The following is a 14,641-nucleotide window of genomic DNA, read 5'->3' as shown; positions in this document are numbered from 1 at the left end:
AAACCTACCTGCCAGAAGGAGAAGAGAGAGTGTTAGAAAAAGAGAGACAGAGAGAGACGAGAGAAGGGAAAGAGAGGGACATGGTGGCAAAACATTTGTTCAGTTCTTGACCTTTTCTGCGTGTGAGGGGGCGACTCAACAGTCTTCCACTTTCCTCTCCACTCTTCCCCTCTTCCTTTCCTTACTCTACTATTTCTCCCCCTCCATTCCTCCCTCTCTACTCCCCCCCTCTCTCTCTGTCTCCCTTCTTCTGTCTCTCTGCAGTGCAGTGGCTGCAGTGCCTCTGAATGATCTCATCTTGCAGAGGTTACCACGGCGCCCGGCGGTGGACGACCACTCCGCACGGAGATCCGCAGAGCAGGTGTCTGCCTGCACTGCTGCTGATTGATCACTCACAGACACACTCACTCTCATTCACATGCACACACACACTCATTCACATGCACGCACACATACTTACACGCATACATAGAATCTCTCTCGTTCACTCAGTCTCTTACACCTGCACTTATACACTCTTTCTCTCTGTCTCTCTCACACAGACACACACACACACTCATACTCCCTCTCTCTCTAACACACACACACACTTCTCCCGCTGTCACACTGTTGCCACCCAAAGGTGACAGGAGGTACTGCAAGGTCATCTGACTAGCTTGTCTCTGCTTACCCCTACGAGAAGCTTTGTGGCAACCTTACTCCTGATGTATGATGCGCTGTGTGTGTGTTGTGTGTCGTTGCTACCCCTTGCTCTCTGTTGACTAATTAAAGCCACAGACGGTCTGAATAGTGTTACCATGCGGTGCAGGTAGTCCATGTCCAGGCCTTGCTGTAATTATTAGCAGTCTGAAAGGTTATCCCCCAAATCCTGCCCCAACAAGCCTTCTCCAGCTCTCGAAGAACTTTGTTGCCTGGAGACTACATTTCCACGGAGACGACCAATGACGGGGCATTGATCGGCCCGAGAGTGATTAACGGCGTATTTTGCAGCACGCATCAATACTGTGACTCAACTGTGCCGACTTTCTTCTTTAGAAGGGAGAAAGGAAAAAACATTATCACCTGATGTAGGAAACAAATGAGATTGCAGAATACACCATTTTATTTATAAATGTCTCATTCTACAGACCTCCCCTGTTCATTACACACAGTGTGGAAATACTGACATATTCAGTAGGCTGCATATAGCCAATAATCTGTGGACAGACGGCCAAAACCGTTTCGTTTCGTTTCGGCCCACGATAGCCTGCTCCTGCTGCCATTGGGACAGTGCTAGACCTTCCTGCCTGCTCTCTCCACCAGATCAGTTCTACTGGCAGCGACACTAAGTACATTTGGCGGTAGACTGCAGAGTAAAGTACATGTACACTATGTTGAATAGGGATTGTTAACTCTTCCGACCTCCCTTTAAAACATGACAATACACCCCATTAGAAAATGGCCTTGACATGAGAAACTCATAGATTGTCATTTCATTTAGCACTGGACCATACACATAGTGAGGAAACCTTTCAGCCTTGAACATATTGAACCTGGGCAGCATGTTGGGCCTGTAGCAGAATGACATCAATCCACTGCCCCACTTGTAAAAAAACATCAATGCATTGTTGTCAGTGAAACAGGTGATCAAGCCATGATGGAGTGATAAAGGAGAGAGAATCTGGGCCTTGCATCAAAGATGTCACATGTCTGCGGTGCTAGCTAGCAAGCTGATGTAGCTGAACAGAAATGGGGAAGCCATGATTGCACAAGGACGAGGGGAATGGTGCGGTGCACTCTTAGGTTGCCACACATCGGCATGCGCTGGGGTTGGTGCGGGGGAGGTGAAGGATGATGTCCATTAACATCAGTGTTGCAGAAGCTGCTTGCAACACACACACACACATGCTGCAGCTTACACACACACAACGGATATGAGCTTTATTGACATGTCACGCAACACTACTTCAGCAGGCTCTCACAAAGTCTCAAGTTAAATAATATAATATCTCCAGTACATTGTAGACATACAGGACACATACAGCACAACAGTTAAGAGATTATATCTGTGTTAGAGTGTGGGAAGAACATTTGAGCATGAAAATAGTGTGTGTGTGTGTGTGTGCGTGCGTGCGTGCGTGCGTGCGTGCGTGCGTGCGTGTTATCGTCGGCCTCTGTGGGTAGTGATTCCATCCAGGACTCGTGGGGTGCAGTGGCTGGTGTAGTGCAGAGCTGGGTTAGAGTAGTCAAAGGGCATGCTGAACTGGTCCTGCCGGTACTCAGGTAGCAAACGGGGGATCCTACACACACACACACACAAACATGTATGCAGTTAACAGAGGCTACATCGAGGAGACGTCAAGGAGATGTTTCACTCTCACTCGTGCTATGACTGTCACATGTGAGGCTGTAAAGCCTATCACATGGAACATACATTAGCATTTCATTACTTATAGCAACATGAAATAGCAAAATGCTACTAGGGGCCATTCAGTGTTAGGCTCAGTCAAATAAACACTAGTTCCGCTGGCAAGAAATTTCCTTCTTGGCATTTTAAAGTTGTCCTTTTAGGACATGTCATTTTTGTGTGCGCCTCGGCTATCAGAGAATTCTTTCTCTACACTGCCTCTTAGACGTTCTACCTTGGACCGAAGAGCACCCAAATCAAACTCAAAAGGAATTGAGCACGCCATTCATCTTGAATCTGAAGAGATTTCCTATGTTTCTGCATGTTACATTCACTTGTTTTTGTCACTAACACAGAATATCTCTGTTGTTGTTGTGGTGTATGTGTCTGTCTGTGTGTGTGTGTGTGCGTGTATGTGTGTGTGTGTGTGTGTGTGTGTGTGTGTTTGTGGGTGGGGGGGTGTAAACAATCGACTGTCCCCTTTTTTCAGTGTAAGAACATAATCCGAGTAGGACCTCCCATGACCCTGACCCCTTCACGGTATTACACTCACAGATCACATGTGCTCCTGCCCCAGTGATGGAGGAGCACACACATCCACACACACACACACACACACACAGGCAGACAGAGATAAAGAAAGAGACAGACGGGCAGACAGACAGACAGACACACACACACACACACACACACACACACACACACGCACACGCACACGCACACACACACACAAACACACACACAGACACACAGATACACAGATACACAGATACACACACACTTTTAACTCTTCCGCTGCTCTTTGGGATTACTCTTCCCTGAGACCCAGTCACGTTTTGCTGGTTGTTTACAGATTACACCCGGCGGTGACGCGCTGTGTAGTGGGATGGAGCCCACGCTGCCACACAGCCCAGAGAGCAGCTGTGCCAGATGGGCCCCGCACTACATGCACCTCCCTACCGCTGACCCTGCCTCAGTGTGGGCACATCCAGGAGCACCACTGACAAACACTGACAACACTGACAAACACTGACAACACTGACAAACACTGACAACACTGACAAAGAACACTGACAAACACTGACAATACTGACAAACACTGACAATACTGACGAACACTGACAAACACTGACAATACTGACAAACATGGGGTTTTCATTTAATCGACACGACAGCAGTATTTCACAAGTCAAAGATGCCTTTACATCTGCATGTCCATTGTGCAAGCAAGCACAGACGTGCATTTAATGTCATGTATGGATGTAGCACAATATTGGAGATGGTTCTTCTCACTGCAACATCACTGCACCAGTGCACATTGGAGTGCGTGGATGTAGCACTATGCATTTTAACATCCTCCTCATAAAAGCTGACAAAACCAGCACTGAGAGGTAAGCATTTCATGTGGCCGTGGACGTTGAAATGGCAAAAAATATTCAGCGTTTGGCCAGATTGTGTAGGAGCCTGGCCCCTGACTCAGCGTTTGGCCAGATTGTGTAGGAGCCTGGCCCCGGACTCAGCGTTTGGCCAGATTATGTAGGAGCCTGGCCCCTGACTCATTTTGCCTGGGGCCGTGCTCACTGAGAGCTGAATGCTACGCTAACTACATGTAAGAGCATGTATGCATGTAAAGGCATAAAGCCTTGAATCGTATAAGGTTGTGGAAAGATTACAAGCGTAGAGAAAAATCTTACTGTGAACTTCATTCGCACAGAGGAACCGCCTGTGCTGGTCTTAAAGGTTTTGCTTTTGAATATTCTCTTTTAACTAGCAGCCAAGAGCGCTCTTGCAATGAATAATTTTAATTAAAATCTGAACAGAGCTGAATTCAATTTCTCAATCAACCTTGACCCTTGCAGCACTGTAATTTCACATTCATATTAATTATTTAACCTATACTCTTCTGTGGAGAACTTCTAAAATCCTTTCACTACTTTGTTATCAGAACTGCTAACTGACACCTGTGGTCCTCCTGACTTAGTAGCTTAATCACATACTATTATGAATTTATAAATATATCATGACTATTTAATTCCACATCATGAGACTGTGCTCTTTATTATGTAAGATTTAGAAGTGTTTTAATGCCAGTCATCACACTAACCCAAACTGATATACAGCTCTAGTTTCTGTTGTTCTTCTGTATGACACTCTCTCTGAGTCTCTGACTCATGGTAACTTGTGTGTAACTTGAGTCGCTTTAAGTCATTCTCTGACTGGTTTAATCTGGCATGTTTTTGCAAGTTCTTCAGCGGTGTTGGGAGTCCTTCATAGTAACTTCTCACCACTGCCATATGTAGCCTACCAGTCCAGTGTTAAGAAGCCCAGCAAGTATAGAGCACTGCCACAAAACAATATGCACGCCTGAAGAGATATGCTACCAGATTCATAATCAGCTTCTGCATCCTTGCAGGCTTCTAGTGGTTGAGTTCAGCCACCACGCGCTTTATAATATCTTCTTTATATTCTATCATGGAATCTTATGCTTTCTCATGCAATTTCCCTTTCACTCAATCATGTGCTCACAGTCATACGCTCTACCTTAATACTGTGTACCTTAATAATATGCATGTCTAACGCTCTACCTTAATACTGTGTACCTTAATAATATGCATGTCTAACGCTCTACCTTAATACTGTGTACCTTAACGATATGCATGTCTAACGCTCTACCTTAATACTGTGTACCTTAATAATATGCATGTCTAACGCTCTACCTTAATACTGTGTACCTTAACGATATGCATGTCTAACGCTCTACCTTAATACTGTGTACCTTAATAATATGCATATGTACACTCTACCTTAATACTGTGTACCTTAATGATATGCATGTGTACACTCTACCTTAACACTGTGTACCTTAATGAAATGCATGTGTAATGTGCAGTGTGTAGTGTGGGGTGTGTAGTGTGTAGTGTGTAGTGTGGGGTGTGTAGTGTGTAGTGTGGGGTGTGCAGTGTGTAGTGTGCAGTGTGTAGTGTGCAGTGTGCAGTGTAGTGTGCAGTGTGTGTGCAGTGTGCAGTGTGCAGTGTGGGGGTGCTGTGTGTAGTGTGCAGTGTGTAGTGTGCAGTGTGCAGTGTGGGTGTGCTGTGTGTAGTGTGCAGTGTGCAGTGTGTAGTGTGGGTGTGCTGTGTGTAGTGTGCAGTGTGTAGTGTGCAGTGTGTAGTGTGCAGTGTGGGGTGTGCAGTGTGTAGTGTGGGGTGTGTAGTGTGCAGTGTGTAGTGTGGGGTGTGTAGTGTGTAGTGTGCAGTGTGTAGTGTGCAGTGTGCAGTGTGTAGTGTGCAGTGTGCTGTGTGTAGTGTGCAGTGTGTAGTGTGGGGTGTGCAGTGTGTAGTGTGGGGTGTGTAGTGTGCAGTGTGTAGTGTGGGGTGTGCTGTGTGTAGTGTGTAGTGTGGGGTGTGCAGTGTGTAGTGTGGGATGTGCTGTGTGTAGTGTGGGGTGTGCAGTGTGGGGTGTGCAGTGTGTAGTGTGGGGTGTGCAGTGTGTAGTGTGTAGTGTGGGGTGTGCAGTGTGTAGTGTGGGGTGTGCAGTGTGCAGTGTGTAGTATGCAGTGTGCAGTGTGTAGTGTGGGGTGTGCTGTGTGTAGTGTGTAGTGTGTAGTGTGTAGTGTGCAGTGTGGGGTGTGCTGTGTGTAGTGTGGGGTGTGCAGTGTGGGGTGTGCAGTGTGTAGTGTGGGGTGTGCTGTGTGTAGTGTGCAGTGTGCAGTGTGGGGTGTGCAGTGTGTAGTGTGCAGTGTGCTGTGTGTAGTGTGCAGTGTGCAGGGTGTAGTGTGCAGTGTGGGGTGTGCTGTGTGTAGTGTGCAGTGTGCAGTGTCTAGTGTGCAGTGTGCAGTGTGGGGTGTGCAGTGTGTAGTGTGCAGTGTGGGGGTGCTGTGTGTAGTGTGCAGTGTGTAGTGTGTAGTGTGCAGTGTGCAGTGTGGGTGTGCTGTGTGTAGTGTGCAGTGTGTAGTGTGCAGTGTGTAGTGTGCAGTGCGGGGTGTGCAGTGTGTAGTGTGGGGTGTGTAGTGTGCAGTGTGTAGTGTGGGGTGTGTGGTGTGTAGTGTGTAGTGTGTAGTGTGCAGTGTGTAGTGTGCAGTGTGCTGTGTGTAGTGTGCAGTGTGTAGTGTGGGGTGTGTAGTGTGGGGTGTGTAGTGTGCAGTGTGTAGTGTGGGGTGTGCTGTGTGTAGTGTGTAGTGTGGGGTGTGTAGTGTGGGGTGTGCTGTGTGTAGTGTGGGGTGTGCAGTGTGGGGTGTGCAGTGTGTAGTGTGGGGTGTGCAGTGTGTAGTGTGTAGTGTGGGGTGTGCAGTGTGTAGTGTGGGGTGTGCAGTGTGCAGTGTGTAGTGTGGGGTGTGCTGTGTGTAGTGTGGGGTGTGCAGTGTGGGGTGTGCAGTGTGGGGTGTGCAGTGTGTAGTGTGGGGTGTGTAGTATGCAGTGTGCAGTGTGTAGTGTGGGGTGTGCAGTGTGCAGTGTGCAGTGTGGGGTGTGCAGTGTGTAGTGTGGGGTGTGCTGTGTGTAGTGTGGGGTGTGCAGTGTGCAGTGTGGGGTGTGCAGTGTGTAGTGTGCAGTGTGGGGTGTGCTGTGTGTAGTGTGCAGTGTGCAGTGTGTAGTGTGCAGTGTGGGGTGTGCTGTGTGTAGTGTGCAGTGTGCAGTGTCTAGTGTGCAGTGTGCAGTGTGGGGTGTGCAGTGTGTAGTGTGCAGTGTGGGGGTGCTGTTGCTTACTCTCCACTGACGGTCCTCTTGCGTGAGCAGCAGAAGCAGGCCAGGGCAGCCAGCAGCAGCAGCAGGGGGATGCCGATGCCCAGCACCAGGCCCAGGATCAGCGGCTTCTGCTCCTCCATGGACACAGCCTCCGCAGTGCCTGTCCGGTTCACACTATCCCGATCTGGACGACCGAAGGGGGGGGTTGAGATGAGAGGGGGACAAACAGATGGAGGGAGAGAGAATGGGTGAAAGAGTGAGAATGAACATATAAGATATAACATGAGGAAAAGCAGAGATTGAGGGAAAGAGAGATGCAAGCCCACACGAGGAATATCGGGCATTCTTCTGACAGTGTGCACAGTAGACCTCAAAAAGGAGGAGGAGGAGGAGGAGGAGGAAGAGAAGCTTTCAAAGCTGGAGCCGCCTGTGTATCTAAGATATCCCAGAGAGTGAAGAAAGCCGTTCATCTAAGTAGAGACCTCAGCTGTGCTCCCTCCCCGTCTCCTCTCCTGATAATATCAAGGCTGTGATTAAACACATTGATAAAGTCTCACAGACTTGACTGCGGGTGTAAAAGGGTTTTTATCAGCACTGAGACATCAGCGGGTCAACAGGAACAGACAAGCCTTTAAGGAGGCTTTCAGACTGACTGTTAGCTCAGAGCATTTGAAACATCAAACATGGTGCTGGAGTGGGTGATAACAGCAAAACCAAGTGTCACTAAAGAATTCAGCAAAACATTATTTTTCTTACTGATATAAATATGGCAAAACATCGTCAAAATAAATGGCTATATCTTTAATGGCTATATTGATCCATCTATATTACATTATTAAATCCATATTATATATTATATTTTAATAGTAACCAACACACTACATACATGTAATGAAATATGATTTTTTTTTAAATATATCTTTAAGATATATTCATATTTTGGTTTGACCACTGGAGGATGGGAGACCTCTGAGCCCGAGAGGACATCATGGCAGAACACTCACCTAACACACAGGACTGCGCCTCCTCCATGTCAGGACACTCACCTAACACACAGGACTGCGCCTCCTCCATGTCAGGACACTCACCTAACACACAGGACTGCACCTCCTCCATGTCAGGACACTCACCTAACACACAGGACTGCGCCTCCTCCATGTCAGGACACTCACCTAACACACAGGACTGCGCCTCCTCCATGTCAGGACACTCACCTAACACACAGGACTGCGCCTCCTCCATGTCAGAACACTCACCTAACACACAGGTCTGCACCTCCATGTCGGTGCCGTTGCACACACACCTGTAGCCTCCATAGGTGTTGGAGCACACCGCCGGGGGCACACACATCGCCTCATTGGCCTTGCACTCGTCCAAGTCTGAAGGCAGGCACAAGAGAGAGAGTGTGTGATGTGTGTGATGTGTGTGTGTGTGTGTGTGTGTGTTTATGCTTGTGTGAGTCAAAGATTGAGCACAATGCCTTAGGGCAGTGCTGTCCAGGCCTGTTTATTACATCCAAGTAGGTACTGCTTTGCTAAAAAGTTTTAAAAAGCCGCTTGATCACTGTGAAGTGACCTCAGACGCTTCATCGGCCTTGCACTCTGAAGGCAGGCGGGGGACAACAGGAGAGAGAGAGAGAGAAAGAGAACGAGAGAGAGAGAGAGAGAGAGAAAGAGAGAGAGAGAGAGAAAGAGAACGAGAGAGAGAGAGAACGAGAGAGAGAGAGAAAGAGAGAGAGAGAGAGAGAGAGAAAGAGAACGAGAAAGAGAGAGAGAAAGAGAACGAGAGAGAGAGAAAGAGAACGAGAGAGAGTGAGAGAGAAAGAGAGAGAGAGAGAGAGAGAGATTTGAAAATAAAAACTTTGGATAAAGGATTTAGCACAGGTGTCAAGCCCAGGAGGTCTTCCAGGGCCAGATACATTCAATTAGATTTGAACGTTTCAAATAGTACTTCATACTGTTCATACAAAGCCTGAAGTATTTCAACATCAGATACTGCTGGTGTGAGACTCACTGAACATGTAAACTATGTACATGTATTTATGTATGTATGTGTAGCTGCCAGCTGAATACTTCTCACCTCCAACGTCCGCCAGAGTGATGTCGTAGTAGCCGCCGACCCGGCTCAGGTAGTCCTGGACGTACCAGTGTGGGGTGTCACTGGACATGTTGATGCGGTACTCGTTGGGTCCGCTCAGCGGCGTGGGTTGATGCTGTTTCATGCTGGCGTTGTAGAATTTGTTCTGGAAGCCCATGGATAGGATCCGCTTCAGCTGAGAGGCAACAGCAGCCCTCGTTAGAACCCTCGTTAGAACCCTCACAGAATTAGGACCCTCACTTCATGAGATCCCTCATTTAGAACTTACTGTACTTTACATTGTTAGAATCCTCACATAGCAGTCAATCACAGATTCTCCAGAGCAGTAGATGGTTAGGCATCATTTAGTGTTTAATGGACTCAGATGGAAGTATCGGCTCACCTGAGTAAGGCCCTCCTGCCCGGCCTGTCTTTTGGCCCAGCTCATGGACACATTGAACACATTCCACCCTGAAAAACACAAAACCAGTTGAGCAGAGACAGCAAAAAGCAACAAGCGCTGGCATTGTTACAGGCCAAGCAAACAATGCAAAAAACAAAAAACAAATCAAAATCAGGATTTACCTGTAGGGTTTGCGGAGTCACCTGTGATGAAGTGCACAAAACATATTTTCAAAGTGTCAGGCCACACAATGCAAATCATCACAGAGCAATGCAACACAACACAACACAACACAACACAACACAACACATCACATCACAATACAATACAACACAACACAACACAACAAAACACAGCCAATCCACTGTCCAGGCTGTCATGGTTGTGCGTCTGGACAGGCGGCTCCTACTCACCACAGCCGTCTCTCTGGTCACTTCTGCGGTAGCGGCAGGAGCAGCGCACTGAGCCTGGGGTGTTCACACACTCAAACTTGGCATTGGGACAAGTGGCAGGGTCCAGGCATTCATTTATATCTGAGAGTGAACAAGTATCAGTGAGAGTGAGTGTTTGTGTGTGTCTGTGTGTGTGTGTGTGTGTGTGTGTGTATTTTTGTCATTACATCTGTGTGTGTGTGTGTGTGTTTGTGTGTGTGTGTTTAATTAGCATTACCTGTGCACTCTTGTCCGTTCCCTGTGTACCCAGGCCTACACACACAGGTGTAGTTATAACCCATGCTGGAGCACTCAGCCATTGGGTGACAGGGGAATGGGAAGGGCGGCAGACAGAAATCTGTGGGAGCACGACAAAGCCTTCAATACAACGCATTACGTCAAAGACACGAAAAATGGTCCAATATTTTGTGTTTTCACATTACCACGCTAAACTAGACACGCTAAACACTCTAAATACCATCCCAGATCTTCAAATACATTTCAGATAGGCATATGATAACCTATCCATAGCAAAACATTGTGCATGTAACCCTCAAACAACACTCGTGACCAACGACTTCCTCACAGGCTGGTGGGTAGCTTCTCCCTCACCATTCTCGAAGCACTTGTAGCCGGGCGCTCCGCTGTTGACGGTGGGCTGGGGGCAGGCAGCGCAGGAGAAGGAGTCGGAGTGGGGGGCACTGGAGCAGTCTACACCAGGGAAACAGGGCTCGCCCCGACACGCGTCTGTGCGGTTCCCACATAGGGGCCCACTGAAGCCTTGTGCGCACAGGCAGCCCACCACCTACAGGGGGCAGTAGAGTAGAGACAGGAAACCATTACTGAGAGATAGATAACGCAGGGTGGTGGACATGATGAGGAATATCACGGGGTCAGAACTGGAGATGTCTTGACCGCACTCACTAGATGGAAAGCAAGAGGGGTGTGAGGAGAATTTTGTGTAATATGATGACAAGCGGAATGGATAGTGATCAAGGTCTTCACCGAAAAGATGCACATACTCCCTGCCTCTTACTCTTACACTTAGATAAAATGCATTACATTGTAGGATGGTCGTTGGTATTCACAACCACAGAAATGTGTGTGTGTGTGTGTGTGTGTGTGTGTGTTTACCTGGAACTTGCCCTGCAGGTGGTTCTGTGTGACGCTGCTGTACTGGCAGGTGCCTCCGTTGAGGCAGGCACACACCTGCAGCACGGGCACGAGCAGAGAGCTGGACATGTGGTCACTAACCAGCACCGATACACGCACCGGCTGCACACTCAGGGCCGTCCACACCAGCACACCGTCACCTGTGTCACAGAGAACACACACACACACATGTAGATGTACAAACATTTATGTACACACACACACACACACACACACACACACACACAATTAAGTCTTTTAAACAACCAGAGATCTTTTATTACTTTGATATTATTATACTTACCAACACGTTCAATTACTTAATTAAACATTATAAATAATGCAAAATTTAATGAATTTAATGCAAACCATGTTATGTTGTTTTATCTTTAGGACAATATTTAGACAGTGATAAAAAAAAAGTTTTCCCATTCTGTTTCTCAGAAAAGCATTATCAAGAGCCTCAGCTGTCCTGTTGTTAATCCCGAGACACATAGAGGAAATGCAGTGAGCAATGCAGAGATTATGAATGTATACTCTGCTTTCGATCTCTACGATGCCACATAATCATGCCTGGATTTACCAAAAAAAGATACACAAATCACAAAAGATGGCTGACCTTTGTTTGAACCTTATTTGTCCTGCAGCAATGGGAAAGTGTTTTACTGATTTAGCGAAAGCTAGATGGTTTTCATGTACTGTATTAAATCGTCTTTGCTGACCCATAAAGGTTGAACATATTTTCGCTGGAGTTATAGTGACCATTTCCCCTGCTTGACCAGTTGCAGCCACAGGACTGTAGATGATGTTCATCATCATTAGAATGACATGGTGTGGATGAGAAAATGCACAAACAATCTCAAGAGGGTTACCCAACATTTACGGATTTACCTCTCATATCTATCCTAATGTTAAAGGGCCGGCCACAGGGTGGATCTCTCAAACCTGATTAATAAGGTCCTGTTTAGAGCATGGCTGACATACATTTTTCTCTGGTTGTGCACTCTTAAAGGGTTTCTAATTTGATCAATTTAGAACAATTTGCATACGACAGACACTTGGGTACAGAAGACAGGAAGCATCCGTAATCAGAGCAAAGGTGATAGAGGAGGTCAGAAACATTGACCAACATACTCCTTATAAGAATGTTCTGCACCGGACCTTTCAAGAATCCAAATATGGGGTCTAACCATGGGTTGCTTACTGTGAAGCTGACATCTAAGGCAGTCCTGAGGGGCCTAACAAATATACCATCATCAGAGTATTTTCAGAAAAGCTACACTTTATGAGTTCTACTAAAGAAATTATTTGAAGAATATATCAAATAAAAAAAAAAAAAGAATATAAAATTGGAATATAAAACTGGACAAACACAAATTGAGACCCTGGTGAGTGGTTGCCATGGAGACTGACCGCTGCCAATTGTGGCCTGTGGAGGTCGGGGGTGGAGTAGGGAGAAGCTGAAGGGGTCATCGTTAGGGTCCTGAACCGTGACCTGCACTCGCACCGTCTGATTGACCCTACAGCGGATCACTGTGGGCTCTGTGACGATGGGGGGCATGTTCGCTGTCAAAGGAGAAGGAGAAGAGAGAGAAAGACAGAGAGACAGTAAGACAGAGAAGGAATTAATGAATTAATGAATGGATGAATGGATGGATGGATGGAAGGACGAATGAATGAAAAAGGGGGAGAGGACATGAGAGGGACAGAGGAGAAATAAATAGAGAGGAGAAAGGCAGGAGGGAGGAGAGGAGAGGAGGAAGCAAAGAGGGAAAAAAAGAGGCGAGTAGAAGTCATCAATCACAATCGGTTTGTGTTGTTTCACGGTCATCAGCTTCCGTTGCTAAAGCACTGTGAATGACCGCTGTGGACTGATGTGAATGGGTACATACGTCATGCACGTCTACAGTATGCTTTAGTTCACTCCACATTGCTTTCCCATGGTTGTTTATTAGTCCGCCAGCAGACGTGCTTACCGAGGGTCAGAGAGAGGTTTCTGTATCTCTGCTGGGCCTGCAGGGTCTCCTGGCCCAGGTGTGTGTTACCGGAGGCCAGGCTGTCATGCACACACTCCCGACTGCGTTGACACACCTGCAGCTGGCGTTCCAGGACGGTCGGGCTCACGGAGAAGAGCTCCTCAGAGGTGGCCGCCACGAACAGCTTCGAGGGGAGGACGAGGGAGGGGAACAGACTCTCAGGGGATGGGGCAGCCCCTTCACACAGAGGAACAGGCACACACACACACACACACACACACACGCACACACACGCACACACACGCACACACACACACACACACACACAGATACAGATATCCAGTATGTACATGTTCATTGACATATGGAACATATAGAAAATATATGTTACTGTGTTACACTCGTTATGCTTGGTATACTATAGTGCTATGTGTGTGTGTGTGTGTGTGTGTTGTGTGTGTGTGTGTGTGTGTGTGTGTGTGTGTGTGTGTGTTTTCACCCATTCGTGTACATGTTTTTGTATGTGTGAAAGTTTTTGAATATGTTTATAATGTGTGTGTGTGTGTGTCGGCATGCATGTGTATATGGGCACACTCACAGGACATGCCAAACTCATGCAGCTGGCTCTCCGTTAGCTGACTGCCGTCAGGTGAGGGCGTCAGCTCGCCGTTGGACATGAGGAAGTCGTCTGACCGCTGGGAGCTCCAGTGGCCCAGAAGGCCCACGGTGCGGTTGAAGAAGGCCTGCGGCACCTCCGCCAGGACGGCCAGTCTCCCAGCGTCCCCCCTCCACACCACCACCCGCAGACCGCCTGCGTACACCACCGCACAACGGCTCAGTGACGTGCAGCGCACAGCAAAGCGCTCCTCGGCGTGCAACACACCTGCCAGGACACCAGAGGGCGCCAGTGTGATTAAATTGTGAGAGGATTCTGATCATGCAGGAAGTTCTTGGTACTTGTGTTTGTTTTCTTTGTTGAAAATGTGAAGGAGGGATTTCTACCAATTCATCATCAGGCCTTAAAGAGTCTTACATATGTATTGATACAAAGGCTGTGGGTGTGTGTATGTTTCTTAGTGTCCACATCATTGCTCACCAACAGAAACAGGAATATTGACATCATTAACCAGGATCTTAAGTCCACCTTCGGTCTCTGCACACATCCATTCCACCTTTGAGACACAGAGATCCATGATTCAAATTCTATCTCTCAAAAAACAGTCTGTTTTTGCCATTTCCAAAACATACAAGAAATAGAATTACAATGTTTTTTTTGAAGGATTTAGATTAAAGAGGAAAGAAAAATACAATAAGGGTAACAGTTATTGTGTATGGGGGGGGGGTTTAAAAAAACAGATCTCTTTTTCTCACACACACACACAACACACACACACACACAACACGCACATGCATACGCACAAACACACACACACAACACGCATATGCACATGCATACGCACACACACACATGCACACACACACACACACAAACACGCACATGCACATGCATACACACACACACACATGCACACACACAC

The 14,641-nt window shown here is 47.3% G+C and overlaps 1 protein-coding gene across 2 annotated transcripts in view; it reads right to left on the bottom strand.

The window, feature by feature from the left end:
* Nucleotides 1–1,120: 1,120 nt before the first annotated feature.
* Nucleotides 1,121–14,641, bottom strand: part of LOC143124336 (uncharacterized) — a 29,691-nt gene continuing 16,170 nt past the window's right edge. For both annotated transcript variants that reach the window (XM_076285769.1, XM_076285770.1), the window contains 14 exons: nt 14,200–14,275; nt 13,702–13,986; nt 13,104–13,340; nt 12,541–12,693; nt 11,110–11,288; nt 10,588–10,780; nt 10,214–10,333; nt 9,958–10,077; nt 9,727–9,747; nt 9,545–9,612; nt 9,145–9,337; nt 8,322–8,444; nt 7,087–7,249; nt 1,121–2,279 (listed from right to left, as the gene is read on the bottom strand). In XM_076285769.1, coding sequence (XP_076141884.1) covers nt 2,141–2,279; nt 7,087–7,249; nt 8,322–8,444; nt 9,145–9,337; nt 9,545–9,612; nt 9,727–9,747; nt 9,958–10,077; nt 10,214–10,333; nt 10,588–10,780; nt 11,110–11,288; nt 12,541–12,693; nt 13,104–13,340; nt 13,702–13,986; nt 14,200–14,275 — 2,070 coding nt within the window. In that variant the 3' untranslated portion in view covers nt 1,121–2,140. The remainder of the gene's footprint in view (nt 2,280–7,086; nt 7,250–8,321; nt 8,445–9,144; nt 9,338–9,544; nt 9,613–9,726; nt 9,748–9,957; nt 10,078–10,213; nt 10,334–10,587; nt 10,781–11,109; nt 11,289–12,540; nt 12,694–13,103; nt 13,341–13,701; nt 13,987–14,199; nt 14,276–14,641) is intronic.

Source organism: Alosa pseudoharengus, unplaced genomic scaffold (assembly GCF_046254945.1).
Source record: "Alosa pseudoharengus isolate Yale_2024_CS ecotype anadromous, Long Island Sound unplaced genomic scaffold, YU_APseudo_1.1 YU_APseudo_1.1_scf_15, whole genome shotgun sequence".
In the NCBI taxonomy this organism is placed as follows: domain Eukaryota; kingdom Metazoa; phylum Chordata; class Actinopteri; order Clupeiformes; family Clupeidae; genus Alosa; species Alosa pseudoharengus.
Note: the sequence above shows the minus strand (reverse complement) of the source record. Positions and strands in the feature narration are given on the sequence as shown.